We start from the raw sequence: 20,301 nt of genomic DNA, 5'->3' as shown, positions 1-20,301 counted from the left end.
ATGTAAAATTGTCTCAGCTTCAAAACAAGTCATCATACATACCCAAGTTTACGATATAAGCAGAGGAACTGAGAAAAAGACTACCATTACCGCCCACATGAAATGAATTGTGCATCTTTACCCAATTTGTGAATCTTATTTAAAAAGTTGTCAGACTAATTTATGGATGATTACATATTCTACACCGGAGCAAATTGAAAGTTAGTTGTCTTTTATCAATACCTAGTTATCACTTGTTCTAGATTAACATCATTTATAAAGATCAGCAACTGTTTTTGTGTTTTTGAAATATATTACTGGCATGGAACTGGGGCAGTTCTCATAGACACAATAAAAATCTTTGTTTACATGAGATGTTGAAAAGGCACATGGTATTGAGTCTAACTAGCCTTATTTCTTATGGAAACATTTAATATTGTTAAATTGTAAATCAACATTACACACAACAGACATATCCGTGCCATTATCATTTCAAAGTACAGAAATAGCTGATAATGCAAGGGAAATAACACACTTCGTACGAGTGTTTAATACATGTGTTCTACACCAATAATTAGACTGTCTAATGTCAACTGGTCATTACAACAATCAAATAAGCATACAAATATTTAGAAAAAAAAGTTACTAAACTTTACCATTACTGTTGATTTGGTGAGCAGAGGACCATTGAATAAAGGTGTAAAACTATAGAGCAGTTACTAGTAAGTTTATGCGAAGAACTAAAATTTCCAAGAACTTATTGTGTATCTTGAGAAGCCGCATCTACCTTTGAAAATTAAAACCGTTAGGTCTGAGGGTATCAATAGCTCAATAGCGCGAACCTCATGTAATATCATGCAATACGGACATTTGCTTTTTTTAAATTTGCTGATATAGATTTTACATTAAGAATATACAAATATATCTCCTTAATGCATACCTCTGATTTCTTGTGAGAATTTTGCTACTCCTTTTTGTGTTATTCGATGATACCAGCTAATCAAAGTTTGTATTAGGTTTTAGATTTTGAAAAACTGCGGCCTGAAACATCACTTACCAACATATATTGATGAAATGCGAATCTGCTGTATCGTTACTGTTATTATTGAAAAAATTAATTATGCTAGCCCTTACCCAGAAATCTTGTCCGTCTCAAAAACTGCTGTATGATTTTCATCGACAGTGACCACGTTGTCTGTTAATGTAAATTGTCCATTCGTATTTTGCCTGAAAAGTCTGTATACATAATCTTCATCTGACTCATTGGGATTTCTAATATCGTTTAGTGGCAGTTTGACTTGAACCTTCTTTTTCAGGGTTTTATCTCCAGAGGTGTACAAACAATCAGAAATTGCCAGAATTGCTTCCCCAATTTTACTCCGTTTTTCGTACTGTCTTCGCAAAATTTCTTTATTTACAGGAATAACCTAACAAAAATGTTTTTGAATGATAAGAAAAATTATGAGTCACTTTCGTTTTATTGCTAATTATTTTTTATTGGATAAACTTTCTGTGTACCAACCCTTATATTTAATATTTTTTCGTCTGCTATATAAAATCTTGCATTCATAATTATGAATACAAGGTTTCTAACCTTTACTAAAATAAAGTAAATAATTCTCACAAAAAAAATGGAATTTAACATTTAAATTGTATACCCCTGTTATACATTGATGCAACAGAAAAATCCATCAATTTAAGAACCTTTTTTCTTATTCTGCAAAGAATTAATTTGCCAACCATGATTGTAGCAGACAGATTTGTAAGGAGTAAGTTGATAGATATCTTTAACATGTTTTATTTACCGTACTTACATATGTGTATTTTTGGTCGTCTTTTTATTTATTTATTTTTTATTAATCTGGTGATAATTAACGAAGAATTATTGCTTAAATTTCATCACTCAGTTAATTCGATATAAGGCATATTCAAAATATGTAAACGTACATGTAAAGTAACGGTTTCCTCACTCTCAACTGCACCAGGAGGGAAGATTACTTCAATTCGTTTGTCAGTTAGCGCAACATATTTGCAACCTTTTGGTAAGATGTTTAAACGTTCTTTTAATGGTTTTGATACAATACAGAGTGCATCTAGTTTGACAGTTTGAAACGTCACTGATTTCTCCTAAAAAAAACAATTAAAACAAATCAGATACAAGAAAATCATGTAAACCTGTGTTTCCGAATGGTGTGCTTTCTAATTTAGCATTTGACACCCATTGTCTGCACAAGCATTATCTAAAAATAAAAAACCGTATTGGCGACCATAATGCGTAAAAATCTTCAAACTCTTATATAAACAATGAAAAAAACATCAATTAACGGAAAACATTTCAACGTTGATATAGTAATCGAAGTCATCATTGGATATATTTACTTATTTTAAATTTACAGGGAGCATTAATTATTTCAAATAAGTTTTAACTTAGGGAATCAAAAACTTCATTTATTGTCCAAATGTGAATCTGGTGCAGGAAAATTGGTACCGTTAATTTGTTCAGCAAAATATTAAACGATACTCGTCATTTGTTTCCGCGTCTTGATTATGACTTCCATATCAAATCCTCATTCAATACGCATGTTAAAACCTTTTTCCTATAATTTCTTATTTAAAACACAATGTTATTGTCTAGACCGAGTTTCATGCGGAGTCGTGTATCAATTGTAAAGTTAAATTCATTTTTTTTTTGTATTAGCGCGATATTTGTTTCCCTTAAATTGCAAGTCGATTAGATGAGATGTAACAGAAAATCGAAAAAATAATTCTTTAAAATGTTATACTTACTAAATTATGATTAAATGAAAATTCCTTTAAAGTTCAACATTTGTATATAATGTACGTAAAATATTTCAAAACCTTTGTCAAAATTTCCGTAAAAAAAACTATATGTCATTGCGCATGGAATTTCTGTTAAAATGATGTAAAATATAAATAGGATCACCGGCTTCGTATTTTCAGTATACATCAGTCAAAGTGGTGTAAAAAAGCACACTCAAAAATTCAAAATTAGCGTAACATCGTCGAGTTGGAAAGCCGCAAAATGCCGTGTTTATCATTTTTCATTACAAAGTAGGTAACAAATTGGTTCAAACCTGAAATACGAAGTCGGTGATTCTACCCTCGTATATCAATCAAATGGAAATGTACGTATCATCACTATATCAATGTTAAAGCAAATTCTATGTGTTGGTTTTGGAGATTTAATGATTTTAAGAACGTTTTTCGAAGATTTGCTGTGTTTTCGAAACAAAAGTACAACTATTTTGAAAGAATTCATACAATAATGTTTTTGAAAGTAAAACAGATACATGCATTACTTGTTCTAGTTAACTTTAAGTCTAGCATAACGCAGACGAATACAAGATTTGACAAAAACCTGTAAAAGAGAGGCGAAAGATACCGAGAGGACATTCAAACTCATAAGTCAAAAATAAACTGAAACAGCTATGACATAAAAGAAAAGGACATAACGACTAACAACAGTATACAAAACACAACATAGAAAACTAAATACTGAGCAACACGAACCCCACCAAAAACCAGGAGTGTTCTCGTTTGTTCCAGAAGGGTAAGCAGATCCTGCTCCACATGTGGCACCCGTTTTTTTGCTCATGTAAGAACAAACCCGGCGATTTGACTAATTTGGTAGGTCACAATCAGGGGAAATGCGACGGGATTGTGGTGACGACAATTGGAACATATCCTTCATCATCTGTGAAACAGATATTTTATAATGGTTAACAAACTTGTAATGGCGTCCGTAAAAATTTCCTAGGGAGGATTTCAACTTCAGCACTGTTGATTTAATAGCTCCCTGGTGAGCAGCAACCATCTATCAAGAAAATCATGATAGGAAATGCAAGCCTACGAATATCGTATCAACTGAGAGATTTATACTCCATATGCAGGCGCTAGCTGGAATGTTGTTACATAGAAATGGAAAGTTCACAATTGGGATGATCTTGGTTTAACTTGACCTTAATTGAATGTCATTAGTATGCAGCTTCAAATCCATTAAAGAAGAAGTATTTGATTAATTTCTTTCATGAAGTACTACACTATACCTTTAACGTAGCGTCGACAAAATTCCACTTGGGTCCAAATTTAATGTAGGCCTTTAACTGTAAAAACTGATAATTAATATCATTTGGAAGCTTTACTCTTACAGTTATCATTCCAGAACTATTTTTCGGAAAATTGCCATTATCCCTGGGATCTTTTGGCTCGATATGAAAAAAATCTGTTTCAAACTTGTAGTTCTGTAACGCTGCATCTGGTTTGTAAGAACGTTGAAAATCGTCTGATGTCCACCGAATTGCTTGAATTATGTTGGAGACGTCTGATGTTGAGTAAAGTTGTATTCCGCAACCAATATCGTAGAAAGCTCTAAAATGAAATGAAATACAGTGTCATATGTCGCAATCCAAATTGTGAAGGTATAAATATGTGTGTGAGTTATATATCATATTGTATGTATCAAGTATTTGACTAAATATAATATATACATTATATTCTGTAGAACATGATACATCTGAACAAACCGCATAAAAACACGTATAAAATTATTTTTTTCATTCAATTTTTGGTTTTGTCACTTTATAAAACCGACATGCAGGAATAACACCATTTTCTTTTCTTTTATTAGTCTTTCTTAAATTGGCACTTTTCAAAAAATTGTGCAGACTTTATTTTTGTTTAAATACAGAAATACTTGGCATGAGTGAAGTTTTATTCTGTCCAGTACACCAGACAAAATTTCACATAACATTTCATTGCATATAAGATAATAACCATCACTGGAAGCTAACCAATCAAATTTTCACCTCTTGTTTTCCTGTTTACAAGCTTTAGTAACCATATAACCTAGAGTTTCCAAAATATTATATATTAACACCAAATAAAACAAGAATATTTCTTTGAAATACACAAGATATATGTTTATGATTCAGATTTTTTTACTGCAATGAATTGTGTGATTAATTTCCTACACCTGCAAAGTGAAGTCGGATTATTAGCATACTATTGTACAAGGTAACATTTCAAATGAAACAGACCCTCATAACAAGAATATGTTGTATAAGGCAGAAATTTTATCTCATAACTAGTGACGCCTCCTAAAAGTTGAATGCGTTCTATAATGTCTTGAAAACGTTGTGCTCCCTTGTCATAAAGGGAATAAAATTGTCTTTCCAAATGCATCCGTTTAAAATGACAGACGTCCATGTGGTAAAGGTTATTTTATTTGAAGCAAGAGGTGTTGATAATACATATTAGTAGCTGTATATATGTTTCCATGTTCCCTGGTGGTTTTATTGTTTTAAATTTAGTCATCGAAACATGTGATGATGTTAATAAAAGAAAAGTTCATACAAACCCCGGAATCTCTCTACATATTTCATCTATCTTCTGCTTGGCAATATCTGTTGACCTTTGTTTAAAAATAAGATGATTTATTCATAATTTTTAATAAATAAATACCAAACCTTGTAAGCATTCTGTTTACAAATACATATATGTTGTCGGATGCTCAAGGTTTTGTCCAAAATGTATCCATCGTTGCCAATTAATGTCTACATGTCTGACTTAAATATTTAAACAGTCTCACATGTTATATATAAGTAAGGACTTTTCCGAAATATTCAGAATGAACATTTTGGTGTTATCATTTTTATTACTTACTGTATTTATACTGAACCTGAGAACCAATGCATTGAACAATGCAAAATCAAAGTTATATATATATGTACCACGCATTTACGAATTTACGTATTTAATGCATGAAAAGCGTAACCGTAGTATAATTCCTATGTAAAATAAGGAAAATTCTTAAAAAAGCAAGATTCAAAATAGAAATTAAGTTACAAGGAGAGATTTCAGGATTTTTTTGTATGTAGGGAATCACCATGCAGGTTAAATGTTGAGGTAAAATAACATTTATCTCACATGTTTTCTGGAGTTTTCAATCAAATTCTGTCCATTCTTCCCATCTCGTAAATAGTAAAATTTTAACAATTTGTCATTAGATTTACACAGTATATTTGTAAATTTCCGCCAACGGGAGTTATCAAAGACACGATAGTTTCATACCAAAGACGGAAAAAGACTTGATTATCCATAAATTACATATAAATTAGATTTTTTCAATCTACAACTAAGGACAGTAATTTAATAGAAAAGGCCGAATTCGCGTGGTGAAAATCCTCTTAATAAAGTATCTAGGACTTAGCCAAATAAAAAAAAAACGAAAAGCCAAACAATAATAAATTATATCATAGGCAACAAAAATAGGACAACAAGAACCCTACTTAAACATGATTTTTGGTGCTCCGACATGGACGCAGTTCCTGCTCCGCTTGTCACATCAGGAGGTGTACAGTTTTATATCTTATATTTGTCAATATTGGTTTCAAAATTTACATTGACATATATATATCCTAGTTGTAAACAGGAAATAAAGATTGTTTTTGTGTGATTATAAATCATCAATATGTAGAAATAGAGGGAATAAACAAGTTTCCGAACTAATAGGGAGCTTTACAAAATAGTAATGTCGAATATTACTATAAAGCATGTCAGTTGACATATTCAAACATACTCGATAATGTCTGGTCTTCTTTCTTTCCCCATCTGCTGCATTAATGTTTGTGCTGTATCTGTTGACCTAAAAAGAGATTTACAACTTGGACGATAAGTACTATAAACTATGGATACTTTCTTTTTTACATTCAAATCTCGTAAATATAGATTACATATGGCATGCAGGAGGGTGTTTTCACATTTGTTATCACGCATTCATAAATAGATGTTTAATTAAATTGGTCAATTCAATCTGACACGATGTTGACAGACAAATGTGGGAATTTATAAAAATTCATCACAGAACGCAACAACACTCATCAGACACATAAGTATTCTTATAAAAGGAGCAAAATTTAAATGGCTTATGCCTCAAAATCAAGGACACACACCTTCATTTTTCTGCATTTTAAGTTCCGTTATTTGTATACTATCAGTTTATAATAGTCTATTAAAAAGCTTGTTATTTTTGAAACAGAGCATAGCGACTGCAAATTAAAAGTCTAAATTTTAAAAGTATAATGTATCGATATTATTCTCAGTGTTGAGCTTTCATTTTTGAAGAGGCTTTACTGATCATTTATTCCTTTGTCTTGTTCACAGGTTATGAAGTGTTATACAATTTATCATAACCATTAAAACCGGTTAATACATACCTTAAGATGTCGGAACTGTTTTCACTGTCTAGTGCTTCTCTGTCTGTGTCTGGATCTCTAAGTATGTTAGATATAATAGGGAAATCACAACAAAAAGATAAACCAAAATAAGTAGTTTTAAATTTACATGTGATATTAGTGTAGAAAGAATTTCAGACACTTCAGAAGCAATATTTTGTTTGGGAGGGAAAAGGAGTCCAGTGGCGGGCTTTCTTACGTAGAGTTTATTAGACTGTCGTTTGTCTTTTAGTCTTTTTCCCTTGGTTATTTTGTTGTGGTTTGTTTCTACCTTCTTTTTTTATTTATCCGTGGTATTCTCTCCTTTTGTTTAGCGCGAGTTAATGCAACTGTAGTTTACATATTTTACAGGTTTCACTAGAGGAGAAGGAATTTCTCACCGTTCAAGAGCACTCGTTTTTTGGGAAGGAAGAGTGGTCCAATTTGCAAGTTATTCTAGTAGTGTTCTGTAGACCGTCGTTTGCCCTTTTGTCTATTATATTGTCTGTTTTCTTCGTTTTATTTCCTTTTTTGTACCCTCTCCCTGTTTTAACCTGAATTAAGGCAGCAGTAGGTTATCAATATTCCAATTCCATATATCGATTAAGAAGATACAAATCAAGGTAAGAAACAAAAAATGAAGTAATAGCATGAAACCAAAAGGGAGCGAGACCGAGTGTGCTATAGGGTAAGGGTCTCTTCCTATGCATGCATCACCCGCCATGCGAATCCACAAACAGTCAAAATGTCTCAATGTGGAATAGGACACAATCGGTAAAATAAGACGACTGTTCTGATAACAAAAGATCTAAGGCAGTTAAACATGTCGCTAGTGAGTTGAGATCAGACACATCGTATTGGTCGTGATGGTGACCATAAAACTTAACTCTATTGAAGCAGATTTTATGTGAGGAGCGAACTCCTGTTCAAACAGTCTGTATAGTCAAAACGTATCAAGAGTATAACTAGCAAAATTTAACTTTGACAAGCTCTATTTAAGTAAGAATATTATTTGATTCTTAAAATTAATGTTTCCCATTCTAGCATCATTTTCTCAGCCGCGTAGACAATGTGTCACATTTAAACAACACTTCCGTAACTCCCGCATCTCAATATTTTCATTTGTGTGAATATGAAGAAATCAATCAATCCTTTCATTATAACACCATAAGCCACAGAAAATTACTTTCAAATGCCAAGTTATAATAGTAGGGATTTTCTGAAAAACGTACGTGTCTTCAGACTTTTTTCTTTTTTGTAGTATTGTATTCAGGGTTTCTGTCAATCTGCTTACCATCATCTTGAAATCAAAGTCTGATTTAGCGTTTCTGGAGATGACAAAACAAAATAATATATATAAGGGATTATATATAATGATAATATATTATCAATTTATAAATCCTTATTCCAGAGCACCTGATATCTTCCCCGGATTGCTAAGTCTTTAGTTTTCTCTGTTGTTCTTTGTATACTGTTGGTTGTCTTTTGATCGTTTTTCGTTGTTTGCCATAGCATTTACAGTTTGTTTTCTACTTATGAGTTTGAATATCCATTTGGTATCTTTAGCCTCTCTTTTAGACTTGAATTACAGTTTAAGCTCAATTTAACAGCAGTTGCCAAAGGAAAAAATATATTCGAAAAATATTGAGACAAATGTTACTTTTTCGTAAAACGTATTTTCAAATATCTGTTTACCCAACTCTGCTACGCGTCGCTAGTTTACTAAATTTGCGACAGTAAAATCTACGTTTTACGAAGGCTTTGATTAAAATTCAATACAGTTATCTCCTAAATATATGGTCAGATCATATGTTCTCGTACGTCATATGAATTCGTACTATCCATGCTTTGTCAATGGAAATTGTGACGTCACAATGCATTCTTAATAGCACGAAAACCCATTAGACGAGGATATATTTCTAAAGTTTAAAATTTGACAATCAGTCCAACATTTCAACAAGGTACAGTTTTTTTGTTGTTATTACTCATCAATGGTACCGTGCTTATAACTTAGTATGTCAGACGCTCGCTTAGTCTACATAAAACTTATCAGTGGCGCTTAAATCAAAACATTTGGAAAGCCAAATCAAATGCGAAGTTGAGGTGCATTAAAAACCGAACATTTTGAAAAGTTGTGCCAAATACGGCAGTGGTAATATATGTCTTGTGTCAAAAAAGCCCTAGAGTTTCGCTAAATACAGCATTTCAGATACCGTAACTTTACAAACGAAATGAGCATCAATGATATTTCATGTCAACATGACCATATAGTCCCTATTTTTTTCTTGATTTAACTTCACCATCAAAGCTCAAATATAAATCTTTAAAAGCTAAATATGTTGACTCCTTGGTGTGGTGTGCTTTATGACCACACTAGACAAACAAACAAATCCATCTAGGATAATTTAGATCAATGACGTCATCATGATAGAAAAGATTGCATAATTGATATCATGCATTAACTCGGAAAAAATGATTATTTGTAATAATGTAAAAATTCTGAAAAATGAAGTTTGCGTGAAGTATTTGCATAGATATGATATGATTGTCAATGAGACAACTAACCACCAACGACCAAAGCACAATAGTGTAAACAACTACTGACCTGTTTTCCGATAGAAATCTTAGATTCTGCTTCAATCTCTGAATAATTCCCAAAGTTTCCTTGTCATACTCAATGACATCCCTGAAGATAAATAAGTTGTAACATCTGAATATCTTGAGATTTTCGGTTTGATTCATTATTTGAATTTAAATGCTTTTAGAGTGGATCAAATGTTTTTTCAATATATATGTATTAAACAAAGCTTTTCCCCCTTAATTAATTAATAATCACCAAATTAAAACCTTATGATTAACGAATAAAACATTTTCCTAAGATATTGGCCTTGTGCAGTAAAATTGATATCGTTTAACGTTTTTTATCGTATAGTAAGTTAACTCCTTATAGATACCAGGATTGATTTTTTGTACAAAAGACTCATCACCGAATAAAAAAAAGCTAAAAAAAATCAAATAATAAAGACGTCTTTGGGTTGTGAGGAAATTTCCGTGATACAGGACTTCATTACGTATCTGTACGTTTTATTCATAGTCTCATCGAACTGCCGTAAAATTATTTCGCGTTTGGTTTATGGATTCATTTATTGTTGCAAAGTCAGGATATGCGTCGGTTAATTTGCTCTTCCCTTGAATGTGTATGGAAAGCATCAACAAACCAGTCATCATTAATGAAACTAGAGGCTCTCAAGAGCCTGTGTCGCTCACCTGTATTTACTGATGCTTTGGAAATCATGTAAAATAAGGTTAAAATCATAATTAATAGTATTAGATATTAGATATTATAATGATATCTAAGATAATAACAACTAGAGGCTCTAAAGAGCCTGTGTCGCTCACCTTGGTCTATGTGCATATTAAACAAAGGACACAGATGGATTCATGACAAAATTGTGTTTTGGTGATGGTGATGTGTTTGTAGATCTTACTTTATTGAACATTCTTGCTGTTTACAATTATCTCTATCTATAAAGAACTTGGCCCAGTAGTTACAGTGGAAAATATTTTGTAAAAATTTACAAAAATTTACACAATTTATGAAAATTGTAAAAAATTGACTATAAAGGGCAATAACTCCTTAAGGGGTCAATTGACAATTTTGATCATGTTGACTTATTTGTAGATCTTACTTTGCTGTACATTATTGCTGTTTACAGTTTATCTCTATCTATAATAATATTCAAGATAATAACCAAAAGCTGCAAAATTTTCTTAAAATTACCAATTCAGGGGCAGCAACCCAACAACGTGTTGCCTGATTGGTCTGAAATTTCAGGGCAGATAGCTCTTGACCTAATGAACAATTTGATCCAGTCAGATTTGCTCTAAATGCTTTGGGTTCAGAGATATGAGCCAAAAACTGCATTTTACCCTATGTACTATTTTTTAGCCATGTCGGCCATCTAGGTTCACGGGCCGGGTCATCGGACACATTTTTAAAACTAGATACCCTAATGATGATTGTGGACAAGTTTGGTTAAATTTGTGTTAGTAGTTTCAGAGGAGAAGATTTTTGTAAAAGATTACAAAAATTTACGAAAAATGGTTAAAAATTGACTATAAAGGGCAATAACTCCTTAAGGGGTCAACTGGTCATTTTGGTCAATTTGACTTATTTGTAGATCTTACTTTGCTGAACATTATTGCCGTTTACAGTTTATCTCTATCTATAATAATATTCAAGATAATAACAAAAAAACAGCAAAATTTCCTTAAAATTATCAATTCAGGGGCAGCAACCCAACAACAAGTTGTTCGATTCATCTGAAAATTTAAGGGCAGATAGATCTTGACCGGATAAACAATTTTACTCAAATGTCAGATTTGCTCTTAATGCTGTGGTTTCAGAGATATAAGCCAAAATCTACATTTTACCCCTATGTTCTATTTTTAGCCATGGCGGCCATCTTGGTTGGTTAGCCGGGTCACCGGACACATTTTTTAAACTAGATACCCTAATGATGATTGTGGACAAGTTTGGTTAAATTTAGAGTAGTTTCAGAGGAGAAGATGTTTGTAAAAGTTAACGGACGACGACGACGGACGACGGACGACGGACACCAAGTGATGAGAAGAGCTCACTTGGCCCTTTGGGACAGGTGAGCTAAAAACCATTTGGTAACATTTTAAGCTGTTAAAGAAAGTTTGACTGACCTTAGCAATAACATTTACTGTCGAGACAAATATAATGTTATATTTACTGTACAAGTTTAAGATAGAACTGTATAGCAATATTGAAGAGAACTCAGATATGTCTGAGATTTTCTTTACTAATCAAGATTGGTGTGTCAGCTTGGGGGAAAGGGTCAAAGCAATAGTTATAGATAGGACGGTTTTTTGTCAACAATCGGCACAAAACACAGTATATACATATATACCTATCCGAAAGTATGTTAAGGTATGTCTCAACGTTCGTTATACTTTCATTCAGAAAGATCTCTTCTGTTGAAGACGCATCATTTCTAAAAAAAACAATTAGTGTGTTAATAATGAAAACAGAATCAAAACAAGTTTGTTGGTATAATGTATAAATAAAACAGATGAGTATGGTATAAATGTTAATAAGGTGTCATTTGGAAAATTAGTTACATGTTTACATCAATTTTTAAACAAATCATTCAAATAAATGACTGTCGTTAGTTGTCGGAAACAGTTATGTATAGAAGAAAAATTTAAAAACCTAATTACATCTTATGGGGATTTCAAATCAAAACAAACTATCCCATGCGTAACTCAACGAACAAACTTCCGGACTGGTAATTGGATTTTTAATACGGTTGACAGTGTTGGACGAATCTCACTTGAGAAAAGGATACAGGAGATATATTTACGTCTGCCTCATATTTTGACTAATACGTAACAATTGACAATAAGGGTCTATAAGAATAAAACTTCACAACAAAAGAGATTATTTCATCGTTCAAAGTGTGAACTTATCCTTTCTACGAAGCAACAATCCCGGCAGCGCAAAGATATGGATAACTATTCGCCCAATTTATAGGATACTCCAGATCTTATGTGTTCTAAAACGATTTCCTTAGTAGAGGGTTGATGCTTACAAGAACGCTATTCAATGAATGGGTACCAGGTTATAAAGTTGAAATCGTCCCTTCGAAAGTTTTAGGGACACCATTATGAGTTGTAAGATCGTTATGGAATATCTGTGTTACAGTTGCAAGTAGATCACGGATATGTTCAAATTGTCGTAGCCACAATTCTGTCCTGTTTTCCTCGATTTTCCCACCACTCAATAAGTATTTGTATTTTCCATGAGTAACAACACATGTTCCTAATGTGCAGCGGGATCTACTTGCCCATCCAGATCACATGAGACCACCACAGGTTTTGTGGTTCTTGATACTCAGTCTTTAGGGGTTTTTATTTAGTGTTTTGAACTTTGTAATAAACTTTCAATTTTTTTTGTAGCAACATTCCAGCAGAGCCTGCATGTGGAGTATAAATTCCCCAGTTTAGACGATAGTTCAAAGCTATCATTTCTTATCATGACTCCCCTGATAGAGGGTTGGTACTTACAACGAAGCTTTTTAACCAAGAGTTCCAATTGGTGAAGTTGAAGTGATCCCTTCGAAAGTGTTCAGGACGCCATCACGAGTTGGTTAACCGTTATAAAATATCTGTTTCACAGAAGACGACGAATATATTCTAATTGTCGTAAACACAACCCCCACTTCTTTTGCTATATTGTGACCTACCGAATCGGACTTGTCGCCGGGTTCGTGTTTACATGTGGAGCAGCATCCGCTTATCGTTCGGGAGCACCTCAGATTTTTTATGGGATTTGTGTTGCTCAATTTTTAGGTTTTTTTTTTTTGTGTTTTGTAGAATATAGTTTGTATTTTTTTCGTGCCATTTCGATTTGTTTTTCTAGTATCCCTTTGGTATCTTCCGCCTCTCTTTTAAAGACGACTGTTGTCTTTTCGCAGTTTTTCGCCAAGGTGTTGTCGGTTTCTCCTCTTCTTATAACTTTTGATTGTTCTTGGTATCTTCCACTTCTTCTTGAATAATAATGCCAAGATTATTGGAAGCATGAATTTAAATTCTGGGCATTAAAATTTTCGTAAATATCAAGGAATATTCTGGTGAGGGAACATTATATGACTTAAGTTTTTTTAATCATGTGGACACATTTGATCCACATGTAAACACTAACCCGGCGACAAGTTCAATTCGGTAGGTCACATTCTAGGAAAAGAGGACCGGATTGTGGTTAACGACAATTAGAATATATCCGTCGTTATGTCACTAACGAATTACGTATATACATTGTATGTGCACGTATGCAAGCCTACTAGGTATTTCATTTATAACTTAATCTGTTTGCCTATGGTTTTGACAATGAAATCAATTGTGTAACAAAGGCATATCATTTGAAGCCCAACTATCAAAATTTAATGGAGAAATAATAATATGAATTAGGACGCAACAGTTGCAAAACTACTGTGAATCCTGAGATAAGCCTAAACTTTTATCAAATGTAATTCTCATTAGTAAGTTACTTCGTGGTTAAAATATTTACACTTAATTTACCAGTTTTTCTTGAATCGAGATAAGAAGTTACATCTCATTTAAAAACTAATCAAATTTCTAGAATTATCCGTTAAATTTTGATGTTTTAAAAAAAACTAATGTTTCAACTCCCTCAGGCAAAGTGGACCGTAGATGGATTTGGCTATTGTCAATGCCCTGTTTTTTTGGTAATATAGCTCTTCAACTGTTTCGGTTCTTATACATTCTTGGCTTTCAAATATTCGGCTTTGAGCGTTCCTAATGAAGTTAAATCCAGAAAAGCGCCTCAGACGCATGAAATTTATAACGTGTTGTTTTTATTTTTGACATGTAATGAGATGACATTCAGGAAATGGTGAGTATAATATCGGTTAGGCTCTGCATCTCAACTGGACAAAATGATATCCGGTCAACACCTTTACAATGTTATTTAATTACTGTGACAGATTTTGGTCGTTTCATGATACTAGTTTTTAAAATGAAAAATTGCATTATAAATTGTTCTATAAATTAAATGCACCTACTTTTTAAGGACACTCTCCCTCATTTCTGTCAATTTTTGAATCAACTGGTCTGTTTGTGCTCTATTCAAAGTGTCCATTGCTAGAAATAAATAAAAGGAGTTTTTAGGTGGATGGCAGTTGATAGATAAGTTTCTCATTCGAAATCGTAAAAAATCCATTTTCAAGAAAAACATCATACACCATTGTATTCTTTATAAAAATAAGGAAACTATTGAAGACACCTCTCTCACAATTCTGTTACTTATTCGTGATATTCCATGACACGAATTTGTATCTTTCATTTACGTACTAATTCCTTGTAACACAAACGGATGCTTTATTTCTAGCAACCCGCCAATTTCCACAGCTTACTTCCACTTTGAACAAGAAGTGGGGTTAAAGAGATTGACGTTTTTCGTTTAGGCTACAGGGTATTCGTCCGTGAATGAAAGTTATATATTCATTGAGTAAAAGGGAAATATCTAGAATGCTATGAACTTATCTAGAAATGTTATGAACAAATCTGCAAATGTTGTGTATGAATTTAGAGATGTTATGAGCTAGATTTTATGTTAATGACTGTTTTTACGAATACATAATATTTTTTTTTTAATAATTTGAATTGGTTTTACTAAGTCATACTAAGGGAGATAATTCAGATGATTAAATTTTATTGCACATTTGCCTCTTTTGTTTTGTACCAAGACGAGAAGTACTGTGACCCAAATTATTATTTTTACATTTGGGGTACATTTTAAGAGCTATTTTCTCATATTTTCTTTTTAAACTCTACACGTTTGTTTCGTTTCTATTATTTCATAAGTTAAAAAAAAACTGTCTTTTTATGTGTTATCTATCAATTCTGACAAAATCTAAAAATATTGCACGACTATCTGTAGTTTAAAAAAGTCCGTGACCCATACTTTTTATTTTTATTTCTATAAAGGTATCCTATAAACTACATTTGGCAAAGTATTTTGAATTAGACTACCTTAAATCAAATTTGGATACGATTTATTGGCAGAATTAATTCGACGACACAATATATCTATTCATTTCTAATTAGAACTAGTCATGGCATTTGGTCTCTTGTGGAGAGTTGTCTCGTTGGCAATCATATATTTTATATGGTAGTTAACTTCCTTGACAATAAAATCGGTCTGTGACCTTGACACATATCGTTTGACAATTGAATGTGCGTTTAAATATTACATGGCGATACAAAAGCAAACAAAATAAAATATCTAATTTAACTGGTAATGACCAGCTGATATAAAGTTTTGTATTAAAGGCTATTGTACATTAATATGTAATTGTTTTATGTAATTATTGTCATATTATGGTAGGATAAGAATCTTAACGTTGTTGTGTTACATAATAGGATAAGAATCTTAACTTATTTTATGAAGACGTAATTGTTCTTGTTGTTGTGTTACGAAAATAATTTATTAAAGTACTTTACAATGTGTATGCAATAACTGGAAGTTATTCAAACTTTATATCAAGTATGTATAATAAGATTCTTGATCAGAGTTCTGTTACTCAAAGTGATAAAAATGAAGACCCAAATGCAGTTATCAATAACTGTGCTTAAGTAAAAAGCAAATCCATATATAAGTAGCCTTTAAATTTTGTAAACCAACTTATGTTCATGGATACTTTATTTCGCGTTTAGCCCTTTATGGACCACTTCGCGGCGATTTATTTTCGTGATTATCAAATTTATTTGATGTATTTTAATCAGGCAAGTTCCAGGTTTTTCATATTCTCGACGATTTATATTCGCATTATTTTTCTACTTGCGAAAGTCGCGAAATTAAATCGCTAACGAAAATTAGTTGGTTTACAGTACTTAATGGATGAACATGTTAATTTCTGAGTTTGATCTTAATTTCCACATGTGGAGCAGGATCTGCTTACCCTTCCGGAGCACCTTAGATCACCCTCAGTTTCTGATGGGGTTCGTGATGCTCAGTCTATAGTTTTCTATGTTGTCTTTTGTGTACTATTATTTGTCTGTTTGTCTTTTTATTTTTAGCCATGGCGTTGTCAGTTTATTTTCGACTTATGAGTTTGAATGTCCCTCTGGTATCTTTCGCCTCTCTTCTCTCCTTTTGAAATTCAAATGATTCCCTCGGTTTTTGTTTGTTACCTTGATTTGAATCTTCTGGATCTATTGAGATTTTTAGGATGTTCGCTACTCTGTTTCAAAATAACAAGCTTTTTAAAAGACTGTTATAAATTGATAGTATATAAATGAAGGAACTAAAGAAGCAGAAAAAAATGAAGGGTCCGTGTGCTTGTTTTCGTTTCGAGATATAAGCCATTGAAAATTTGGCGGGAAATGATTCTCTCTAGATTTTTCATACATTTATCATTGGCACCTTTTTCTTTCAAAAACAGTGAAAAAATAACAAGGATTTTATAAGATTTTCAAATATGACTCTTTAAACTATATGTAGTAAAATTATGAAAAGAAAAGTAGGGATTAGCGAGCAGAATATTTATGAGCACTACATGGATAAAACCAGAGGATTCCGAATATCTGACAAAAATTCAAAAACAAGAGGAGCGAACATTCTAAACATCGGTGAGCTACTATTGTCTACATTTAAACGTTATGCCAACGAACCATCGAAAACAAGCCAGTGGTATACCTAATGTTTATAGTTACAAATAGAGCGTTCAGTTTTTCTTATAAGATATATTTCAGTTATTTATGAGAGATAACATTATCTTTAAAATATCATACTTGTTATCAATTATTTTTATCATGCTAAGTTAAATTTCTAATGTAATAAGGATTGTCGTTTTCGTCAAAAGCGTAGAATCCTTACCTAATCTTTAGATCTGCTGCTTAACTAAAAACGTTAGCATGTGGTTTTAATCCGCCTGGCTTTAATTTCGAACAGTGAGTCAGAATCCGTGGGTTTTCCCACCTATCCAACTTTACAAAAACAGTATGTTGAAAACCTCCTGGCTTTTACTATGCTTTGCATTAAAATTCTTTTATTCTTTTATATATTTTTGATACAGTTTAAAAAACATTAAATTCTCTCCACAGATTTCTTATGGAAATTCCAGAGAAATCTTTTCCCCCTAAAAATTCATGTTTTTTTTTCAATTACTTGTTCCCAAACATAAAACACATACCCCTATCTTTATTATATATATTTTCTTTATCCTAGAATTGTTTTGGTGAGATAGAAATATCTCGATGTTGAAAAACTGAAATAGCTATCAGAAATACTGGTCACTGGTAAGTATAGTAGAAATTCACTTTCATCCACTTCTTATTCCTTATATAAGTTATGGTGCCACATGTTGAGCAGGATCTGCTTACCCTTCCGGGGCACCTGAGATCACCCCAAGTTTTTGGTGGGGTTCGTGTTGCTTAGTCTTTAGTTTTCTATGTTGTGTCATCTGTACTATTATTTGTCTGTTTGTCTTTTTATTTTTGGCCATGGCGTTGTCAGTTTGTTTTCGATCTATGAGTTTGACTGTCCCTCTGGTATCTTTCGTCCCTCTTTTATAAGTGACTTAAAACTAAGGAGATGACATATGAATGCCAATGACACAACTATCCACCAGAGACCAAACGACGTAGAGTGTTGCAACTGTATGTCACAGTACGGTCTCAACAATCAGAAAAACCCATACCTGTAGTAAGCTTTATAAGGCACGATGTAAAACAATGCAAATAAAAAAAACAACAACAAAAAACAACAAGATTTATTATGTACAAAACAATTAACGACAAACAAATATGAAAGACAGCAACCAACGACAACCACTGAATCACATAATATGACGGGTTAAAACATGTTTTTGGGCGCTAAACTCTCATTCTAACTTAGGGAAGTGGTGTAATAGCACAACATAAGAAAACTGCAAAAATCAGTTGAAAAGGTAAATCATACTCCCCAGACTAAAACTCTACCGAACAAAATCAGCTTTACTCTTATTCCTTGAAATACAAAAATAGCTGCAAAAAGATTTGTTGATTTCTTTTAACTTATTATTTCTTAACTTTAATAGCATGATCTCGCTTTAGAAACAGTTCGTATTTTCAGTTTATATTTCACATTTCATCATTCATAAGTATTAGATTATACAAAAAATACAATAGATGAAACCGCATAAAAGAAAATAAATATTACAAAAAATATTAAGTTACATTAAACCAAAATTACCTGTGTTCTGTGATGCTGAATCTTCGATAATATCGGGCTTTCTGTTCAAAAATGGACTGTACACCTTGTTGAATTCAATGTAACTAATTAATTATGTTGTTTGTATCATTTAATTATATAGTAATGAGATAAATCAATCATAAGATTCTAGGAATTACTAGGCTATTTACAGATGTGTATATCGGCGAGCAGCCTATCCGTTTAAACAAACAATACCTGTAGTATAATATATTAAATTAATCAATATTAACCTCTTGTGGGGAAAAGGAAGAGAAAAGGTCAGATTTAAAGACAAAAATAGTGCATTAATTGAAAATTAGTATTATATCATTCAATATTCAGAAGTATAAACAACTGTCATACAAGTGGGAGGTTTAGCTAGCTAAAAAAACAGGTTCAACCCACCATTTTCTTCGGAAAATGACTGTATCAATTCATGAATATGACACTTGTTTGTCACTCGTTTCGTTGGTTGATTAAGTTTGATTTTGTCAGATTTCATGGATTTCCCCCGTTTTAAATTTCCCTGGAGTTTTCGCTACCATTAAATTCTGTTGAGGAACTAATGGTTCTACACCTGATCAAAATGTATATCAGTTATTGATATATGAGTATATGATTTGAAAAAAGGCTAAATGAAAAAGTAAAACATTTTGAGGATTCCTGATATGCCTTTTCATGTTTGAGGAATAAAGTTCGCGTATTCGTTTTCATGTTTTACGGTTTTAGTCTATTATACAAATTGTCCATTTTTTATTTCCTGACATTAACTTGACCATTCAAAATCGCATCCGCGTAAAACAGCAAGTAATAGAGATTCAGGGTAAACGTTAGGTGTACATTTACATAAGCCCAACATACGGAAATAATCGTATACAGACAAATGTAAAAAGAAATTTAAACTCGCTTACTAAAAGCAATTTCAAAGCAGATTCCAATTAATAAATAAATCATACTCCCCAGACTAAAACTCTACCGAACAGTTTTAATATAAAATCAGCTTCAATATAAAAATGGTAGCATACGCTATTGCTTTGGGATACCATTCGGCATATTTTGTTAATAGTGAACAAAAAGGTAAAATATGCTGCACCGAGGAACAAGTGATATAAGTATGCTGGAGTTTCTTATTGACAAAATGTTTGTTGAATTTCACATTCAGATATATTGATGATTTTCTTTCCATTAACAATCCAAACTTTTCTGATTGGGTTTCATTAATATATCTTCTAGAACTAGAAATTAAAAAGCAACAGACACGGCTTCCTCCGCCACAGTTTTAGACTTATACCTCGAATTTGACATAAG

General features: G+C 32.4%; 1 protein-coding gene across 8 annotated transcripts in view; it reads right to left on the bottom strand.

Annotated features, from left to right (window-relative positions):
• Nucleotides 1-19,197, bottom strand: part of LOC127717739 (uncharacterized) — a 175,904-nt gene extending 156,707 nt beyond the window's left edge. For 3 of the 8 annotated variants that reach the window (XM_052223532.1, XM_052223531.1, XM_052223530.1), the window contains exons 1-11: nt 18,994-19,197; nt 14,822-14,900; nt 12,149-12,232; nt 9,817-9,897; nt 8,444-8,539; nt 7,215-7,271; nt 6,578-6,643; nt 5,357-5,410; nt 4,047-4,368; nt 1,927-2,106; nt 1,114-1,406 (exon numbers count right to left, since the gene is read on the bottom strand). In XM_052223532.1, the coding sequence (XP_052079492.1) occupies nt 1,114-1,406; nt 1,927-2,106; nt 4,047-4,368; nt 5,357-5,410; nt 6,578-6,643; nt 7,215-7,271; nt 8,444-8,539; nt 9,817-9,897; nt 12,149-12,232; nt 14,822-14,898 (1,310 nt within the window). In that variant the 5' untranslated portion in view covers nt 14,899-14,900; nt 18,994-19,197. Of the gene's footprint in view, nt 1-1,113; nt 1,407-1,926; nt 2,107-4,046; nt 4,369-5,356; nt 5,411-6,577; nt 6,644-7,214; nt 7,272-8,443; nt 8,540-9,816; nt 9,898-12,148; nt 12,233-14,821; nt 14,901-17,637; nt 17,685-18,993 lie in introns of those variants that run through there. The other 5 variants (XM_052223533.1, XM_052223520.1, XM_052223523.1 and 2 more) reach the window with 5 other exon arrangements.
• Nucleotides 19,198-20,301: the final 1,104 nt, after the last annotated feature.

Source organism: Mytilus californianus, unplaced genomic scaffold (assembly GCF_021869535.1).
Source record: "Mytilus californianus isolate M0D057914Y unplaced genomic scaffold, xbMytCali1.0.p SCAF_10, whole genome shotgun sequence".
Taxonomy (NCBI): domain Eukaryota; kingdom Metazoa; phylum Mollusca; class Bivalvia; order Mytilida; family Mytilidae; genus Mytilus; species Mytilus californianus.
Note: the sequence above shows the minus strand (reverse complement) of the source record. Positions and strands in the feature narration are given on the sequence as shown.